Source organism: Convolutriloba macropyga, chromosome 5 (assembly GCF_964194025.1).
Source record: "Convolutriloba macropyga chromosome 5, txConMacr16.3, whole genome shotgun sequence".
Classification (NCBI taxonomy): domain Eukaryota; kingdom Metazoa; phylum Xenacoelomorpha; order Acoela; family Convolutidae; genus Convolutriloba; species Convolutriloba macropyga.
This window is the reverse complement of record NC_134472.1, coordinates 38,117,447-38,139,387: the sequence shown is the minus strand read 5'-3', so window position 1 is coordinate 38,139,387 and position 21,941 is coordinate 38,117,447. Positions and strand designations below refer to the sequence as shown.

At 34.6% G+C, this 21,941-nt stretch overlaps 2 protein-coding genes across 7 annotated transcripts in view; both read left to right on the top strand.

The window, feature by feature from the left end:
- The window catches only part of LOC142340003 (uncharacterized), a 37,416-nt gene extending 36,518 nt beyond the window's left edge, over positions 1-898 (top strand). For all 5 annotated transcript variants that reach the window (XM_075390393.1, XM_075390394.1, XM_075390391.1 and 2 more), the window contains one exon: positions 200-898. The gene's annotated coding sequence lies outside the window, so the exon portion shown is untranslated. The remainder of the gene's footprint in view (positions 1-199) is intronic.
- A 13,068-nt stretch (positions 899-13,966) lies between these two features.
- LOC142340002 (4-galactosyl-N-acetylglucosaminide 3-alpha-L-fucosyltransferase 9-like) overlaps positions 13,967-21,941 on the top strand; it is a 33,081-nt gene continuing 25,106 nt past the window's right edge. The window contains exons 1-3 of one of the 2 annotated variants that reach the window (XM_075390389.1): positions 13,967-14,431; positions 18,456-18,737; positions 19,937-20,067. In XM_075390389.1, the coding sequence (XP_075246504.1) occupies positions 14,335-14,431; positions 18,456-18,737; positions 19,937-20,067 (510 nt within the window). In that variant the 5' untranslated portion in view covers positions 13,967-14,334. Of the gene's footprint in view, positions 14,432-15,083; positions 15,173-18,455; positions 18,738-19,936; positions 20,068-21,941 lie in introns of those variants that run through there. The other variant, XM_075390390.1, reaches the window with a different exon arrangement.

The following is a 21,941-nucleotide window of genomic DNA, read 5'->3' as shown; positions in this document are numbered from 1 at the left end:
AAAATGACTGGAAGACTGGATCAAACTAAAATTTAGAACTGGCAACACAGACAGATCTTATGATATAATTGAGCAACAACAGAATTCCAAAACCACATAACTTAATTGTATTGTAGAAAAGTGGTAAGTTTAGTTGCTGGAGCGGGATCACGGGTACTTGAGAATGCAAGCATTACATTTTAGACCTTAAAAATTTCAGGTTCCTACATCCATGCAAAAGATTTCGCCAGTGGGAAGGAGTTGAGTGAATACATGGAGTATCTGAGAGGTAACTTTAGTGCATACATGGAATACCATAAATGGAGACAGCATTTCACAATAGGAGACATGAATGCAGAGATAGAGAGACTGCATTGCGAGATATGTGAGAGAGTGAGGACTGAAAAGAGGACTGGATATCACAACAAATACATCATCAATGACGTCACTGCAGTTTACAGAAATATGCAAACATGTGTCACAAGTTAATATGATCAACTCTTGTTGTGATAAAGCTCCATAACATTCGTTAAAATATTTGTTAACCCCTGATGAACACTGAAACAGCGGCAAACAGCAAAAAACAGCGGGATTGAAAAAGTCGGAAAAAAGTATTCTAATCCAGAACAGGTGGCATATGTTATGCAACTGTTGTAATTGCAACGAGGGTATTTTGAATGTACTATCACATCACGTTTTTCGCTCTCACGAAGTTAATAAGCACCTCGGCTTTGCCTATGAGGTTGATGAAACTTCTTGAAGGTGCAACGAACTCTATGATTATCCAAAATGTGCAAACCAATTTGCTATTCGTTTTCCAAATGGCCAAATATAATAGCACGACATACAACAAAATACAGAACAAATTTGGAAATCTTGGATCTTCATTGAACTAATCTTCATTGAAAAACTATTTATGCTTCAGACTATTCAGGCCTCCATATTTCAATAAATTTTCAATCAGATGAAATTTTAGCCGAAATTGGGATCAGGTTATGCACAGTTTGTTTTGCGTCAATGATTATGTTGATCACTTGAAATTTCATATTGCTTTATTAATGTTCTGAATATCCATAGTAATGTTTCCAAGATTTCGTATTATAATTAAAACTTATCGCACATTCTGTTCACTAGCATACACTCTAAATAATGTATAGGTAAATTTACCTGAACAGTGTGCAGGTAAGGCCAAGTGCAGATAAAAGGTGTTCATACTTTGTTATTAACATTTTGAAAAGGCTGCATGCAAAACCAACTTTCCATTTTTTTTTAGTTTTTTCATGTTCTTGTAGTTGAAGCAGTTAGTTAAATAAAAGCTTTCACTTCACAGTTCTTTCTCTTAATTTCCGGTAAGTTAAGATTTCAAATCTGAAGTTGGCAGTTAATTGGGCAGCGACAACATAATTGTGCATTACTTGTTGTACTACACTATAAAAGACAAGTTCTTGTTCGCTAAATTTTTGCGTTGCAATGAAGCACTGACATTTGGAATAAATTAAACTCCATTTAGCTATTATAAAGAAGAAGAAAACATTTATGGGTTTTTCACAAATTACTTCACAATGTTCCTTCTGAACAAAAAATTTGAAGTATCAAAAAACTCACAGAACAGCCTCTTAATTTTTGACATTTCTCTAATCTTTTTAAAGAGCTGCAAAGCAGTAGGTTGAGCGTAACTATATTGCAGTACATTTTTCTTGAGAAGATGACGTCAGAGCTTACCAAACAAAATAATTAACAAAAAATTTAGTTATGTCGGGCAATGGACTGGAAGAAATTACATTAAAAGACCATGCTGGAAACACTAAGAGAAGAAGACAAAGATAACAACAAGTGTGTCATATGGGATGGATATTATCATCAGAATATCCATTACCGTATTCCAATTTATCTTCATTTGTTTATCACATGTCAAGGGCAGATGCTTTCATTTAGTTCTTCATACTTATTTTAGTTCAATTTGATGGTTGTTCAATTTCCAGAAAAGAAAGTGTCTATTCACGCATGTAAACAAATTTAACTTCTGCTCTTGTGCGTGATTAACTAATTTAACTTCCTTTCTAATCTTCATTAGTCGAAATCTTGCTTCATTCCTCCCAGTTGTACTGCTGCATTACAGTTGTAATTTAAAGTTAGTCAATCGCTCTTCAAACTAGCCAGCAAAACTTAAACTGCTCAACAGCGCACCGCGAATACTTAATTTGCAACTTAGAGTTCAAATAATAAATAGCAAAGTGGCAATCACGGCGGAACTGCCCAACTCCGTTTGGCCAAGACACATTCGCTACTCAATTGAATTGTCATAAAGTATTTGAATACAACATGGCGCAGTCGGCAATAGATTCTCGCAAGACTCCTCTCCACATTGACGCGTTCTGGGAAAAACCAACCATCACACCACCAATTTCGTGGGAAAGTGGACGCAACAATGGAAATTGTTGGCGAAAGAAGGGATCCAACTAGAAACCTTGATAAACGGACCAGCTCAAGCAGTAACGTAACCACCTGAACCAACATATGAAGAACTCGTGGAGAATCATACACAAGCATTTGAGAGGGACCGAAAAGTCCGCAACCAGCAATTAAACGTAAATTGGCAAAACCGATGCAAAAAGATAAGCGAAATTGGTATTTTTTTGCGGCGATAAACCCTGGGAATCTTGCGAACAAAAAGCTGCATCGCTACTCTACCTATACATCGGAACAGAAGGCCGTCGCATTTTCAAGAGCAAATAACCTGATTTCCAAATCGAGAAAGAGCCATTCAAGGAAATTTGGCAAGCGGTGGACGACTCATACACCAAAATTAGGAATATCACATATGATCGTTTTGTTTTTTTTCCTCCAAACAACCAACAGCTGAATTAGTAGAACGTTTTTATGGACGCTTAATCGAACAAGCAGAAAATTCTAGTCTGAGGAACGAGGAAACTACCTTAATTGGAGATACATTCATACTCAATATGCAGGAACATGAAACTGTTGAAAGAAATCGTCTCGCCAACGATTTTCTCTAGGTGGCTATACACAAGGAAATGGGGGAGCAAAACCAACAGAAAATAAATCAAGACTTGATTACTACTGCTAAATTGTTTAATACTGTCAGTATTTTTAAGGCCGCAATCGCAACCAACACAAAGAATCTGGCAAGCAGAATCCTCAGAACTAAAACATCTGCGAAATGGATTACTACTAAGCAAGACAAAGACCTGAAAACCTTTTCAAATGAACCAATCAATATGCTTCAGAAACTCGCAACCACAGTAACATACAAAGACTGGACTTGCATAAGGGCTTGACTAACAATTGTGGTGGATGGACATAAGCTAATCATGGACATAAGAGGAGAGACCTCTTCGACAGCCTTGGCCTGGCAGTGGTTTTACAACAAGCAAAAAGTGGTATATGTGTTAACAATATTGATAATTCTGCGTGTAAAATTAGGGAGGCAATCGCGTCACAATTTCCATATTTAGTCTCAAGAAATGGCCTCTCAAAGACTCATGTAGCAAAACCAAAATTTAATCAAAAGTTTACAGCCAAGCATCGAAAAGCTTGACGCGTTTCGATTAATCTACAACCTAGAGTTACGGTCGAATTAGATCGTTTACAGAAAGCAGGACACATTGAAAAACTATCTAGTTGCTCTGACGAACATTTCATATCCCCGATAGCAATTGCAGTAAAAAAAAAAGTTCCATCTATAAAATTAGCACTAGATTCAAAAGATTTGAATAAATCAATCCACGAAAATAAATATCAAATGCCCAACATCGAAAAGTTAACTTATTGAATTTCACAGCACCTCACACACTTAAAACGGCAAACAGGCATATTTTTTAACAATAGATTTTAAACACGCTTATATTCACCTACAATGGCACAAAAGCATTGCAAAACATCGTAATTTCAACATTATTTGTAGAGAATCAACTGGTAATTATAGTTTTAACACTGGATTCTACGCCCTCACTGACATGCCAGCTGAATTCCAAAAAGATATGGATTATACACTTGTAGGTCGTCAAAACACTTATTGTTTCCTTGATGATAATATCATTATTAGCACAGGATACGAACCTGACCATCTTAGTTATGTCTCCAAATGTCTAAAAAAAAATTAGACGAAGAAAATTTAAGAATTAATCTTCAAAAGCGCCCCTTCGCAAAAACAGAAATTGAATGGCTTGGGTACAAACTCACTCAAACCGGTGAATGACCACTTGAAAATAAAACAGCAGCTTTAATAGCAATACCACCACCATCGACATTAAAACGCTCAAGATCATTCCTTGGTTCAACACACTACATAAGCAAATTCATACCAAATTTAGCACAACTTTGTCACCTTCTTAGACCACTTCTCAAAACATCTCTTAAATTCCTCTGAACTGAGGAACATACCAAACATTTTAACACTATAAAGGACAAAATTGATGAAAGTGCCGAAGATAGCCATTATAACCCTAAACTAGATGTTTGTGTGAAAAGTGACGCTTCTCGCTCTGGATTAGGAGCTGCACTCGAAGAATGCTTCCGACGGATCGAAAACAAGAGCATCCGCATCTCGATTTCTAAATTCTACAGAAGAACGATATAGTGTGAACGAATTGGAGCTTTTAGGAGTTGTTTGGTCAACCGACAACTTCAAAATACTATCTGTACGGGAAAGATTTCACAGTAATAAGAGATCATCGCGCACTGTTATCATTTCTAAAGGAACATAGATCAAATAAACGCTATAATAGCCGCCTTTCTGAATGGATTGACCGTCTACTTCCCTATAGTTTCACAATTGAACACATGTTTGGTGTAAAAGTTGGCCTTGTAGATTATATATCTAGAAACCCTTTTGCCAAAGCTAAAAAAGTTTAATCTTATGATGAACATTTCTTAGTAGCAACAATATCCAAAATTTGGGATTCTTTTGAACATTAAATCCAAACTAAAACAAAGACACACTGTACAGAAATTAAATGGCTTGTTAAAGTTTTATTCACCCTCATATTCATCAAATTGGCTAGTCGCGCCGCAAATACCTAAAATACCTACTTTAAAACTCAATAATTCACAAGGTCGGATTATCCAGTTGCATTACAACTACCGCATCATGATACATCATTACCAATTGCATCGCAAATGGCACCCCGAATTAAAATTTTTAATTCCCACTTACTTAAATATGTCAATCGCATCACAAATACCTCTTCAAAATTTAAAACCGCAATTTGCACTAAATAACCTACAATAGCATAAATCACTTTTAATTAACAAATTCGCTACAAATGCGCTGGAAAAGTCAGACAATGAAAATGTGAACAATCTGAACAATTACACCCACTAAGGCTCATATTTGAAACCAACTCAAGCAATCATCACAAACTCCTCAAATTCAGCGCAAGAGTTCAAAAATCCAAGTATTAATAAAACCAACTCAAAAATATTTCGTTTTATGCCCAAAATGAAATCAGAATTCATCCGTCAAATAATCATTCGATTAACGCAATCTCCAAAATGCCACAAACTAGAGCAACAAAATCCAGACCAACAGAGGCCCGAGTCACTTTTGCTGACAACTCTCCTTCTAATACGACACCCGCAACAAATAATTCATCAAATATTGAGACGACGCTCTCAAGAAGTGCCATGGACACCGCTGAGGATCTGAGGCACACAGATACCGTCAATCAAATTGTCAGCAAGAAGTAGCTGGCGATTCTAACAGGAAAGGACGCCATATTAAAAGAGGTACGAGATTGTGTCGTCCGCAATGATGAAGACAGACTAAAAGAAATTAGCACGTACATCTACTGATAATGGTGGTATATGAGTGTAAGGCATGGCTGCTTATGCATAACGCATCTAGCACAAATTTTATTAAGCCATTTAATATATAAAACAACGGAGTTTCTAGAAAAATTAGATTAGACCAACCTTGATGTTTGACATGCAAAAAGTTTGAAACGTTTTGTACTGAAAATAACATTGAACCAATATGCGCACCTGCAAATGAACACAGAGCAATAGGATTAGTCGAACTTCCTATTCAAACTATTAAATGCAAAATATCATTCATGAAAGCACACTTAAATAAAAAATTTAATCTTGAACAATCAATACATTCAATTATACAACGATTAAGAATATCTAAACAAAAACATCTAAAATTACTACACCATTTGAAACACGCTTTGGTAGACTTTGTAATACACCAATTTCAAAGATCACCACAAAGTCAAATAATAATTATTTATGTTATAACAAAATAATTAAACATTATTTAGACGACGATACCGTCCTGGGCCGGCCATACCTGACACACGCACAGTTGGCAGTAACGGGCAGGGGCTGAAATCGAAAAAGTTATCTGCGCTGCAAACACACGGGCCCATGAGGAACAAGAGAAAATGAAAGACGGCAAATCGCGTCTCATAAGTCAGAAGGCATTGCCAGACCGATACCAAGGATCAAAAGAAGCGGTCAGATAAACATAACCCGCAAAATACACGCAGCGCAAAGGCAGAAAAAGAATATTTGGATGGGCTCTACGAAGTCCGTGCCCCAGTGAGCACTGTCAAGAAAAATAGCCCCACAACAAGTGTAATAAAGGAACTAAACAGGCCACAGGTTCGCGTCCAGATTTCGGACATTCCCAAATTCGGAACTCGAAATGAAAGGGACACTGAACTGGGGCAATACATTGGGATGATGCCAAAAATTTAAAAAAGAAAACTCTAGAACAAAAGATAGTAAATCAAAAAAAGGATTTACTCAGGAAAGACTTGGGCAGTAAAAAGATAAAGAGTAACCTAAAGCAAACGGACAATGTTAGCGTTAATTTTTCCGAACGTTCCTGTATCTTCACCTCCAGCAATGTTGCCCGTGCCTGAAAGATGACAATTCCAAAGCGCAACCCCAAGCATGACGACGCATTCATAAGCAGGTCAGACTTAACGCAAATACTACATTTTAGCCCTCCTAAAAATTTAGCCGTACTAGCCCTAATATATTTTATCCCTACTACATTTTAGCCCTCCTAATAAGCCCTCCTTAAACTCTCCTTCTAATACGACACCCGCAACAAATACTTTATCAAATAATGAGACGACGCCCTCAACTAGTGCCATGGAAACCGCGGAGGATCTGAGGCTCACAGATACCGTCAATCAAATCTTCAACAAGAAGTAGCTTGCGATTCTATCAGGAAAGGACGCCATAATAAAAAAGAGGTGCAAGATTGTGCCATCGGCAATGACGAAGACAGACTAAAAGAAATTAGCACCTACATCTACTCATATTGGTGGGATATGAGTGTAAGGCATGGCTGCTTAAGCATAACGCATCTAGCACAAATGTTATTAAACCATTTATTACATAAACCCACAAAGTACCTACAACAATTAGATTAGACCAAGCTTGATGTTTGAAAGGCAAAGAGTTTGAAACATTTTGTGCTGAAAATAACATTGAACCAATATACGCACCTGCAAAAAATCACAGAGCCATAGGATTAGCCGAGCGTCTTATTCAAACTTTTAAATGCCAATTATCATGCCTGAAAGCACACTTATAAAATAAATTTAATCAATTATACAACTATTAGGATTATCTAAACAAAAACAACTAAAATTACACCATTTGAAGCACACTTTGGTAGACGTTGTAATACACCAATTTCAAATATCACAACAAAGTCAAATAATAGAAATTTATATTAAAACAAAATAATTAAACATTATTTAGGCGAAGATACCATCCTGGGCCGGTCATACCTCACACACGCACAGTTGGAAAACACGGGCATGTGTTCTGACGCTGAAATCGAAAAAGTCATCTGCGCTGCAAGCACCCGGGCCCAAGAGGAGCATGAGAAAATGAAAGACGGCGAATTGCGTCTCATGGGGTCAGAAGGCATTGCCAGACCGATACCAAGGGGCAAAAGAAGCGTGCAGAAAAACAGAACCCGCAAAATAAACGCAGCGCACAGGTAGAAAAAGAATTTGGATGGGATCTACGAAGTCCTTGCCCCTGTGAGCACTGTCGCGAAAATTAGCCCCACAACAAGTGTTATAAAGCAACTAAACAGGCCACAGGTTCGCGTCCGGAATTCGGACATTGCCAAATTTGGAACTCGAAACGAAAGGGACACTGAACTGGGGCAATACATTGAGAGGCTGCCCGAAAATGTACAGGAGAAGACTCTAGAACAAAATATAGTAAATCAATAAAAGCATTTACTCGGGAAAGACTTGGGCAGTAAGAAGATAAAGCGCAACCGAAAACAAACGGACGATGTTAGCGTTATTTTTTCCAGACGTTCCTGTATCTCCATCTCCAGCAATGTGCCCTTGCCTTAAAGAGGCGAATTCCAAAGTGCAACCCCATGCATTACGACGCATTCATAAACAGGCCAGGCTTGACGCAAATACCACATTTTAGCGAACCAGTACAAATGGCAGCACCACCTACCCAACTTCATACAGCTGGACCATCCGCGCCGCAATTGACCCCATCGGCTAAACAAGTGACACCTATCTTATGTAAAGAAAAACGTACGATTACAGTGAGCGATACTTCGGATTCCGATACTTCTTCGGTTAGAAGGAGCAAACGCCAGCTCAAAAAGCAGACGAAAAATTCAAAAGCAAAATCAGTATTCGAAAATATCCAAAACACAGAAGGATATTCTACTGAGCTCCCGATTTCCGATAATACATTCATCGGTGTAGCGTCCCCAAGAAACCCGAATGAAAGATGGACGGTTGACCCAAACCCATTTTGCCTCGCGAGATGACAGTGTTAGAGGCAGAGGAACGCTCTAACTCAGAATAGACTTCTAAGACTCTTCAAACACTAATTTTTACTCTATTATTTAAATATTTTGCAATCTATATAACCGGTGAATAAGTACCAATTTTTTGTTTTTATAAAAAAAATTTTTCTTTTCAACCATCAGGGGGGAAATGTCATACGGGATGTATATTATCATCAGAATATCCATTACCGTATTCTAAATCAACTTCAGTTGCTTATCTCAATTCAAGGGCAGCTGCTTTCATTTAGGTCTTCATACTTCTTTTAGTTCAATTTGATGGTTGTCTGTCTATTCACGCATATAAACAAAATTAACCTGCTTTCTTGTGCGTGATTAACTTATAACCTAATGTAATTTCCTAATGTACTCAACTGACTTGTCATAAAGTAATTGAGTACAACAAAATGAATGAATTTTTCTGTTGGACAAAAAAGATGTCAAAGTCCGAAAATACCTTGGCGACAGAAGGAAAACATCAACTGGATTATACCAATCTTCACAAGATGGCCAAAGAAACCAAATATTATTGAGATCAAGAGACAGAAAAGATAAATAAAGGAGCAAAAATCGAATGACAACAGAGAAATTAGTGAAAACAAATGATGTAAAAGGCACAGAATCAATAACCTAAGACTAATGCGAAAAACAACATTCATTTCGTTTATCGAAATCTGGATGTTGATTGAGCTTGTCAGTTATGACAATAAGCGACGAGACAACATCCAAAAATGACAAAGTCCAAAAAAACTCATAATGGACCGACCTGTCATTACTGAGACTAAATCAAGAGACATCTGGAGGAGTGAAAAACATAATTAGAAATCAAAAACACTCATATTTTTCAAATAAGAGAAAAAAAACAAAGTAGGTCAAGTGGAGATCTTAATTCAACTGATATAATTAAATAATTAAATAACTATAAATGGTCATAGAAGAAACACGCAAAAAAGTGTAATGCGAAAAAAACTGAGAAACATCCATATCAATATAAAAAAGAAAGAGTTATGGAAAATTTGTCCGCGTTGTCTCTGTGAGATACCCATAAATTGAAAACGTCTTTTTAACAGCTGATTTAAATTTTTGACAACTTTTTGATAAGATTATTTTCTTTTCTAAACGGAAAAGTAACTAATCAGTCAAAAACAACATCATAAAACATCAAGGAGAGCATATATTTCAAACCCCCATTTCATGGAGGATTGGAAAATTTATCCATGCCAAAGTTAGCATCAAATTAATAACCAAAATTCAAAACAAGAAAACTCATAAAAAGATGAGAATTTCAAAAGCAAACAATTTTCAGGTTTTGTAACAATTGAAGTTGACTTAAGTTTCTATCTTAGGTTTTTAAAAATTTTACAACCTCTGTGACTTAAAAGCTTTCTCAGCTTATGTTACTACAGATGTAAAAAAACCACCAGAGTGAATTACAACGTTACGCAGCCTGGTTAGTTAATACGAAGATTTAAATGCACTTTATTTGAAACAATTGTCTTCTATAGATTTAATCTCAACAATTCTCGGTGCCCACTGTTTTGTATTAGAGCAATGAACGTTCTACACAATTGTAAACACGTGATAATTACATTTAATATGATGCAATATAACAAAAATTTCTTCACGCAAGTCAAAGATAAAAATTATGCAACAATTAAAAGTCGCAACGTTCCATATGACATATAAAATCTATAAAAAGACCAAAATGACTTGATCTATACCACAGACAACAGCTAGCAGCATCATTAGCGTTACGTAACTTATTACGAACAACGAGAAGAGTAAATAATGGAAATTTAATCGAATTATTGAATTGACGATGAGTAAACAAACAATTTTGTTCATCGTCTCATGCTCTGAGATTCATAGTGATATTTATTGAAACAATGCCATTGTACTGATGAAAAATGGGAAAACTATTTAACCGATCCTCTCTTTAGCACTATTGGACGGACACATTTTTATTTCGTGATAGTTTCAACTTCTTAGTGCTGCTTTCTTTTTGCAAAAGCATATTTGCTTTGTTCATCACCAACAACTTTGATTTGCATGACTTTAAACATTGTGCCCGTAGAATTTGCATGACTTTAAACATTCTGACCGTGGAATGTCCATGACTTTAAACAATCTGCCGTTAGGATTCGCATGACTTGTTACATTCTGCCGTAGGATTTGCATGACTCTAAACATTCTGCCCGAAGGAAGCGCATAACTTTAAACATTGTGCCCGCAGAATGTGCATGACTTTAAATATTCTTCCCATAGGATGTACATGACTTTAAGCATTCTGATCTTGGATGTTCATGACTTTAAACATTCTGCGGGTAGGATGTGCATGACTTGAAGTATTCTACCAGTAGGATGTGCATGACTTTAAACATTCCGCCCGTAGGATGTACATGACTTTAAACACTCTGCTTGTAGGATAGGAATGGTTTTAATCGTTCAATTTGTACGATGCGTATAGCATCAAACAGTCTACGACAAAGCGCGTAGGATGAGATTGATCATTACACAGCAATAATATTTGCCTTCTCTACTTATACTCTAAGCTCAAAAAATCAAATTAACCCTCGAAAACTCAGGTACTTCAGAAAAGATTGATATTGTCTTGAAACAGTCTTTCCAACATACTGCTGAACTTCTCTTAAATTTGTTGATTCGAATTTGAGAGACGTTCAGCAATATCGGGAACAAAACGAAGCCTTACACCTACATCGTGTCTTCACATTGTCATTTATGAAGTAGATGACGTGCGTGAAACTCCCAAAGGCTGTGGTTTGGTGGCTAAACAGATGTTGATGTTCAAAAGTACTCATATTTTTTCAATCGCAACACATTTTGAACACTCGAATTGTTATGAACGCCAAAAAGGAGTTAGTGAAGTTCAAATTGATTACGAAAAGGAGAACTTGAACTTTGAAAAAGAAAACTCGTAAACTCATCTCAATCATTATATTCTTTTTCATTCTATTTGTTTTTAAGCTATATTTGACCTTGGATGATTTGACCTGTGCCTGTAAGCATGATTTGTGCTGTTTATCTAGTTCAACTTGTTGTTACAGAAGTATCAATTTTCTGTGAAATACCCGCGTTTTCGAGGGTTAAATTGTTTACTTAAGCTTAGAATGTAAGTGAAGAAGGCAATTGTTGTTGCTGTGTAATTGTCGCTCTCATCCTACGCGCCTTGTCGTAGACTGTTTAATGCTATACACAACGTACGAGTTCAATGAGTAAAATCTTTCCCATCCTACGAGCAGAATGTTTAAAGTCATGAACATCCTAACACCAACATGTTTAAAGTCATGAGCATCTCACGGGCAGAATGTTTAACGTCCTGCACATCTTAACGGCAGAATATTTAAGGTCAAGCACACGAAGCACAACTATTGTACATAAAGGCTGACTGATTAAGGTTATCAATTTTGTTTGCAATGCCCTGAACCTTAAGCTTTCTTTTAAAATAGACAGAACTTAAACCGACTTGTACAGTGCAGAAGTCACGTTGGACGGAGACCCGGGTTGCTCATCATAGACAATTCTTAGTAGTCCTACTAGGTCATATATGATTCTTGGTATTTATACAAGGTCATATATGATTTGTATGATTTCTGATTAGTCATACAAGGATCATATATGATCTCCTAAAAATCATACAGGGATCATACCAAAAAATTCAAAGCCTAAAAACTGTACATTTTTCAATTTCTTTTGATGTTGAAAAAATTTACTGGAAATCATACAAGATCATATATGACAGATAAAACATTGATTGGTTTCACGAATTCCCTCCGTATAATGTAGTCAGAGGACATATTAAATTATGATATCGCATTTACATTCCACATTTGATTCTTTGTGTGGACGAAAAGAATAACTCTCCAACTTAAATTTTTTCAGAAAATGAAATTGAGTTTATCTGCAAACATTTATCTAAATATTTTCTTATAAATGAGCATTTATAGGTATCAGCTGGTTTCAGAGAATATGGGAACTTTATTTATCTATTTGGATTTACTAATTAATTGAGTGCCCAACTTTGCAAATGATATTGTACGTTTGGGTCCTTTGACGGATCACAAAGTGATGCCGGGGAATCACTAAGTGAGTTCTTACAGAATGAAATTTTTAAAAGACATAAATGGTTTAAAAATTTAGATGTATGAAAAATAAATGTATGATTCTTGGTATTCATACTAGGATCATATATGATTTCTTTGTAGTCATACAAGGGTCATATATGATTTCCTAGTAGTCATATATGACTTCTTAGTAGTCATACAAGGATCGTACTAGGAAATACGTAATTATTTGTATGATATCATATATGATCTTTGTATGACTACTCTGATGTGGTGACCAGGGATCCCGAAGGAGATTTTGTCTAAGTCCTCATATTAGATTACAAAATGTTTTCTTTGATATATAATTGGAATAAATATCCATAACGTCTTCAAACATTTTGAGAATAATATTGCATGACCAGACTATTTAAAAATTAAAAAATATAATAGCACTCTTCACGGCGTATAAAAACTTCTGCCCGATTGGTTGGGTTCGATCTTTTTTTTGTCTGACAATTTTGGAAGACCATTTTCTTAACTGAGGCATTGATTTAGAAATACTATCGTCGTTGACCGAGACAATTGACCACCCATGATCGGGACAACTAATTGAGATGCGTCCGTGGTCAAGGGGAAGCTCTCACAAAGTTTCAATCACGGTCTTTTCATACGTTATTGACACCTCGACTAAGGAACATTTCCTACCAGGCATCTACCAAGATATTTGTATGATTATCGTTCACACTGCCGTGCAAATGCTCAATGTAGTCAATAAACAGTCAAATGTGGGTTGATATCCGTGGGGGGAGGGGGTTCCTATCTATCATTGAATTCTTAATTCTTCTCCCATTCGAATTCAAAGTAAGATTGATCTGACTTCAGAATATGGTGCGGTGGACCATTATCACTTTGTTTCAGCCTTGTGTTTATTTTTGTTTATTCGCACGTATTTTATTCACATTTTCATTGTTATATTTGTATCACACAAACACTGAGTTAATTTTAATGTGGTAAATTGGCAACAGTAATGACTAATGCAGAAAAACTCTTTTCAAGATATACAGGTGCCATTTACATTTCAAACTTCATTAAAAAAGTTATAGTTCTTTACGCACGCATTTGTTTTAAATGAACAAAATTATTAAATCATTGTTTCACTAACCGCAGTCAGCAATTTTACGGTTTTTTAGAATAAAATGAGTGGAAAATTGATATTTGGATAAAACTTTCACATACTCTTTTAGCTATCATCACCCCCCAAATCAATTATTGAATAAATTTGTGTAAACATGGTTTGAATTAGGTCGAAAGAGGAACATAAAAAATAGCAAAAACTTACCTTTATATAATGACCAAATTTTTATAATTAGTTTTTGGTAAAATAAGAAGTTTGCGTTTAATTAAAGTTGACAGGAGAGAACGATTTGAATTCATTTGAATATATTCGTTATCTCGACATTACTAGCCTCTTTTATCACAATGGTGGGAAACAAGACGAAATTGATGTCAATGCTGGTCCTCACGATCTCAGCCACTGTGCTTATTAATAATCATCAGCCAATTATGCTTCCTGATTGTATGGGAAACTACTTACATTCCTAATCATTAGCAACAATTCCTAATTAGCAACACTTCCTAACTATACTTACATTCCTAATCATTGCAATTCTCTGTAAACGACCATCTCTCAACTCGTTCTTTTAAAAGCATAAAAAACTTTAGTAGCTTAAAAACTAAGCAGAGAAATAAAATAGAATCTTTAATTGAAGCTTTTTCTATAAAAAAAAGTTTGTGATTCTGAATATGATATGAAGATTAATTGCACGCCTTCTTTGGCCAAAATGTTTTCCATAAAATCCTCCTCATAGTTTAGATCTATATTTATTTTGTGTTCTCCACAAATCTTTGACAACGCGGAACTTTAACGTGTTGTTTCCATCATTTTCACGAGGAGCTAGAGCACCCTTATTTTTAACAGCCGGTGGAGCAGCAGTAGAGGCGGGTTGATGGAGATCGAGGATTTGATCGAAGGATTGGTCATTTATTCCCTTAATTTCGACGTCAATTTAGCGTTCAAATTATAGAAATAGGTCGCATCGATTTTTTAGATTAATGCCAAATATTATTGTAATGATGATTCTATATAAACTCAACGCATCCAGTGCAAAATTATGAGAAACTTAAAAAAATTTAGCGTCTACCTGTTTCAATTTGTTCTACCTTACATGTTAAGAATTCTCTAACTTAATGTTTCAATAGTTAATGTCTGGTTGGTGCAAAGAACTACACAGCAAAATGCAGAGCACTAGAAATGAAGGTTACAGTTTGTCAATTATTAGAAATTTTGAAAAGCTCTTGATTGAAAAGTGAATTGACCAGTGCAAGTAAATTCGGGAGAAAAAATTAAATAGTACTGCCTGGAAGGATTACCAATAAGAAATAATTTTAATTGAGAGTTTAAAATAAAGGTATTCAAATTCAAACTTATTGAGGATGTTTTAATGTGAAATCAAACAATTTTGACTGACCGATATATTCATTGTTCAGAGTTGTGAGTGGTAGCATTAGAAAGCCCGTCCAGTGTAAAATATAGAATTAAATATTGTTTTTGAATTTTGTTTTTTCCACAGAATTATCGAGCTTTAAAATTTTGTGAACATTTGACTGATTTCAGTTGTCTTTGTTCACATTTTCTGCATGATTTAGAAAAAGTTAAAATTGTAAGCAAAAGTGCTAATGGTTATATTTTTACAAACACAAGTTGCAGAACAATTGGATCCGAAATTTTTGCTAACAATATGACAAAATTTTTCAAAAATCTGTCTTTTTTCCATCAGAAACGCCCCTATATCGAAAATTTTGTTTGAATTGACCAGAAGTACACGCTTAGAAACAGCTGACAGAACTTTCTTAAACCCCCAAAAAAGTCAGTTTTACTTTCGCTTGCTATGAGAGAGAGATCAAGAGTTAAACATTTGCATTTTATTTTCTCAATTTAACTCGATAATTATCAAAAATTCATCAATTATTTGATATCCTAAGTTTTTCTCCGTCAAATTATATGGTTCGCTTAAAATTGGACAATTATCTGTTTTGAAAAGACGACAGCACAATAAAGATATTTTTCGGCCATTTCTTTGGTCCAGGTTCATTCGGTGCAGGATGCTTTTTTTGTTTATATTTTTTTCAATTTTTTCGTTATTTTTATCTCTTTAAAGTTAATTCACGTTGTCCTATAAAACGAGAATGACTTCGATTTATTGCTCAATTACCCTCAAGATTTTTTGTTGTGCAAACGAGGTCCAACGAATATATATCATATCACTTTTTAAGTTAGAAACTCAAAGTGCTTATGGCTCCAAAATTTGCTTGCGGGAAAATGTTGTAATTTTGTAGTCTCAAGAAATGATCTCGCTAATGACAGCTCCATTGCGCGTTCTGTAGAGCTAAAAAAGACTATATTGAGTTTTCCTAGTCGAAGACTTATTGTGTGTATGACTTTCAAATATAATTGTTTGCAAAACAAAAAACAATGGATTCTTGCCATTTTGGCGCAAATTTGTCACGTTTCTCTCATCTTTCACCTGACTTTCACCAGAGAGTTGAGCATCAGTGGAGCATATAAAGCAATCTAGAGATTAGCCTTCATTGCGACTTACGTCTTCAGAAATGATTTTTGGCTTTGTGACTATCACCTTTCATATTTGTTTATTTTTATCATTTGTTTATTTGTCTCAAATGACCAAGCAAATGTCACAACCACTGCTTTTAAAAGCAAAATTAATCGTATATGGTGTTCTTAGTGAATAGATTATGGTTCTAAGGGCTTCGACTTGGTTTTCTCTCAAAATTTAATTGAATTTTTTACTTTTGTTTATATTTGTCGTTATGTTCGTTGTCGAATAATTAATTTGTCGAATAATTCTGTATAATTAATGTCATAAGCTTCATTTCGCAGTGAAATTTGATGGCATAAGTCCGTAGCTAATGGTTTTAATGGCTTTGAGTTAAATTGTTTTAAAATATATAATTTTTAAAGCTTTTTATGTTTTTTATTCCTCTTTCTTATTTCATTTATTTTCAAGCTTATTTTTATTTATTTTTTAATATTGGTTTTAATTCTTTAAACAATGGGTTTCTGGCTTTGAATCTATCAGATTTCTTGAAATTTTATGTTACTCAGGATTTTATCCCCGGAAGTTTAGAGTTTACTTTAGATGCCTTGTCCTTAGAAAAACGAATACCAGTCGAATTGTCGTTTGTTGCAGGTCCAATTTGTTATATCTAACTTAAAGTTAGTTAATAGCTTCGGACTTCAGTAGCTTGGACACTGATTTCAATTTTATTTGAACTTTTCATTGTCATCAGTTTTTGTTTTTCGGTCGTAGGACATGATATGGATAATGAGAGGTCCAGTATCTTGTTTAGATATTTACAATTTAAATTTTTCAATGTAATATTTATGTGATGCTATTTAAACATTGTGAGGTGTTTTTAAATAAATATGCATTGAGTTTTAGTCGTAATTAATGCTTGATTTTGCTATTTGATTTTTTGTTTGTCTTGTCTCGTAGTCATGTTAATGGCATATTTATTTATGTTTTGTTTAATTCTATTAATGGTTTGAGTTCATAGCAAATTTTTTGTTCTTACATCAATTATTCTTGAGATAAATATAAATTTTCGAAACTTCTCTTTCTCATCCTGTTTTGGAAGACAATTAAATCAAAATCCAGGATTGGTGGGGTCGAAACATTGTGTGCAAACGCACATTACCTAGCCTCCTTATTATGTTCCAAAATTTTTGTTCTCATTCGAGGCAGAATTGATCTGAAAAACAATAATTTCTCTCTACCAATTAAACTTTATCAAAATTTTCATGATTTTAAAAAATATTCAGTAAGAAAATATTGAATTGGAAATAATATGACTATTCAACAACTGAACGTAAACTTGCTCCTCGTGAAAATTTAAACAAAAAATTGTAAATTAAACGAAAAAATTGTACATAAAATGACTCATAGCCAAAAGCATTCTTGCCAAGGAGCATAGATACGTGGCAAAACGTAGTGTTCATCATTAGCAAGTGCTATCTTTTCCTTTCAACCCATATGCCCATAGGGTCTACATTCAAAAGCAATTAGTCATTTTACCAAATTGTTCTAACGTTTTTTCTTTTGAAATAAATATGAAAGATATTTCTTCCTCCCGACAGACGCATTATAAAACATTTAAAAACTTTTAAAATAAAAATGAAGACAAATCAATACTTTTGCCAATATTTAACACTCATTAAAAGTATAACCACAATCTTCAGTCTTGGAAACGACTTGAATGATTTACTGATTTCTAGGAAAACAGAAACTATAAAAAATTTTAGGCGTTTTATTAGCTTCCGAGTTCTAATAATATATAATTTAAAATCAAGAATCTTGTCAGATAAGTTTTTGGTGTTAGTCGAGGGTGTAATATTGTGAATATTTATATTGATTCATTTTGTAAAATGATGTCATTTAATGATAACAATATAACTCTGAAATGATGCAGCTACTGATTTGACTGGTTTTTTGACGATTGTTGCTATTGATCACGTGCGGCAGTTTATCATTACTCAACTCACTCCTTCTTACCAAATGCGCTTGATTATAAACTGACAACTCAACCATTGCAAAATGTAAATAGTTTAGCACCAAAAAATCCAGAGAAATTTTCTATTCTTAGACTGCATTACTCAAGACGCGGTTTACGATCTGGAAATGACCTTCCAGTTGTTAATCTTAAAGACAAATGTGGCCTGACGTTTGATTGCGAAGTATATAATGATATAGACAAAAGCCTTCCGATGGCATCTGTCGCCAACTATTCTGCACTGGTTGCCTTCGGTTAGTCATTTCAAAATACCCATCAAGGGACAGTTAAATTGAGTTTATAAGTTATCAAAGAGCTGCGTTGTACAATGTAGATGCTAAAATGAATAGAAAATTCAGACAATGTTTGTCTGCAAAATTGCGAATTAGAAGTGAATTCGGTAAACATTGAGGTTTTTTCATTAGATTAGAGACAAAACAGAGTAATTTTTGGTAATTTTAACTTTTCTCCTTCGTCATGCACTTAAAATTTTAGGAAGTAAGCTAGGAGAATTCATCACCAGGTGTAGAACAAATCTCAGTCAGAACAAATTTCGGTCAGAAAGTTTTACTAATTCAACATTGGTAAGAATTAGTTATGTAAATGTATCTGAAATATTTCTGGAACTTCACAGATACTATAAATATTCTCAAATAACAAGCCAATATCAGTTTTGTGCAGTTTTAATTGAATCTCTTAGAGTACTGAGTACTGATTCAGAGCTATCATCATGTCACTTATGCACTTGTAAGTCTAAATGCATTTGATAGTCACCACGTGCACGTCTCAATTCAATTCAAAATAGCTAAAATTTGACCGGAAAGTGCCAAAATTAGCCGAAAAATTGTCGAAAACAGGTCCGGAAAACGCCAAAGTTAGCTGAAAAAGGTTTTAGTTTTGGTTCATAAACAACTGAAAAGACCCATTGTGACCCTCCGAGGTCCTCTGGTACTGTCTGATATCATTTGGTATCAGTTTTGCTCGAAGTCGTGGCACGTTACAAATGTTTCGCCGAAAAAAAATTTGAAACGATTGCTTCGACTTGGGAACTTTGGCTTCGACTTGGGACTTGAGTTGGTCAACTTTAAAGTTTTGTCCAATTCTTGGTCAAGAATTGGAAGCCTTGTAAAACTTGCATTTATACTTGCCTATTATAGTACTGATATTGGCTTGCATTTGGGTCCAGGTGTAATTAAAATTTTTGTAAAAATTCTGTAAATTCAAAACCTGATTGAAGTTTAACCAGTTGCAACTGGTTTTATAAATTTATAATGATAGGTAACCAATTGACCCCTTTGGCCTTCTATTTGCTAGTTCTCATTGTTCTTTATTTGTTTAAATTAGATATTTGTCGACCACGGTTTTTACTATTATATAATAAAAATGTGACGATTGGAAATTTGTCAGCGTGGTGGTCAATGCAGGTGTTATTCGGAAAACGGCATAATTTTAGGACCTGGTCACGCGCGCATTGCAACCCTTTACAAAGAAGTTGGAGGTCTGGCTGCTCGGCCCAGAGAACAGTTCTGGGTTTCCACAACCGGAGAGAGCGCTATCAACAGAGGGAATGGAAACCACTTAGCGGTATCGTAGATAGTCTTTTATCATAAAACTGACGTTCAGAAAGGCTCCTTTCCTACGTTCAACAATCACAAACACTTAGAACACCAAACCTGATAATATTCTTAAATTTAATTTTTCATGTAATTTGCAGAAGTTAATTTTGTCTTCAATTTCATGAATAGTTTTTCATTTATCTTCTGATGAAAGATTTAGCTTCAGGAATCCGTTCTAAGTATAATAAAAAGATAATTTCTGATTTTCCCTTATGATTAGCAAATCATGCAAAAGCAATGCCACCGAGTGCTTTATTTCCCAAGAAAACAGATAAATCCCGCGTTTCATTTAATCCCTTTATTAAAAAAAAAACGGTCATTCTGAGTTCAAAAAATATGAAATTTTGTTTTCGAATCAGAGAAACAAAAAAATACATATGTTTTCTTTACAATTTTTGAATACACTATTTTTGTTGAACAAGGACAACGCCAAGAGGTATTGTTGCCTCGTCGTATCGTGCCTTTTGAAGCAGGTGAAGCAGAAAAATCATAGTCTAATTTGCATTCAAAATATTAGGTTCGGAAAGAAAACAAAAAAATCAAAACTCGGGAGAAACCTTCTATCAAATCATCTCTGCTTAATATGAAGTTTCCGCGGAACCCATGAGCAGATTCCTGCAACCTATCGTTGATCATTTTGTCACTTCTTCAGCAGTGTAATAAGGTGGAAATTTAGTATTTTTGTCTAGTTTTTTGCTCTAGTTCAAATGGTCTGACTGTTTTCTGATCTTTCATATAAAAAGTTTAAGTGTTTCGAGCAATTTCAATGTGTTATAGATTTAATTAAATTTCCTTTATTCATTTTTGTTTAATTCCCTTGTTTTATACATAAAAAATGCAAAAACTCATATAAATGTAACTCCCGGATGTTTTAATTGTTGCCGCAATTCTGAAGTTCTCAATTGAATCAAGTTGACGTTTTTCTTATGTAGTTTTTACTAAAAATTGTCAATTTCTTGAAATATCTCTCCGCATCTGCATTACACCAGTTTTATACCGCATGCAGTACAATTGGTTAAACATACGTATTTTTAGGCCAAAATAGGACAAAACTCTTTTGTGTCCACATTTTGTTGAGAACTGAATCAAAAAAGTTTTACCGTCATTCAAAAATACTTATTTTTGTCTATTCAATCGTTGGTTTGTTTCAAGCCTAGGACAAGTACACTAGCATCTGATTGACTAAGTTGTATCGAAGCTTAGTCAACGGCATAGAGAGTCCTTGCTAAGTTCTTTGTAGCCTTTGAAGGTTGTTCACATACAAGATGAACAGTAAAAGTCCTAAAATTGAGCCATGAGTCATACCCATTTTTAAAGATAAAAAGAGGATCAAAGTTACCCGCAACTAAGTTTTTATTCTCCGTTTGTTAGATTGCTTTCAACAAGGTATTCACTGGTCCACGGAATCAACTTTTTCCAAAAAACTTTTTCCAAAAATCGATTGATCTAATGTGTGAAACGCTATTTTTAGTCCAAATAGATTGCATGTGTTGAAATTGATGATTTGTTCAAATTTTATCTGATTATTCTTACAACTAATGCCAAGGCATCTATAGTGTCTAGTTTCAATTTAAACTGATTGATTTGCAGCTGATTTGTACGTTTCTGTATTCTGGTCAATTGGGTATAGATAATCTTTTCAAAAACTTGATATTGCAAGCAATAAAAAAAATGGCTCTTTAATTATTAGCTTCAGAAACCTTTTCAGATTTAGAAGTTGCGAGAACATCTGCCCTCTTCAAGAGGTCAATGAATGTTTTCGCTTTCATGCTTTGATTTTGAGAAATACGAACCAAGATTCAACAACAACATTCAAAACAAGCAGTTGTAAAATTTGACATC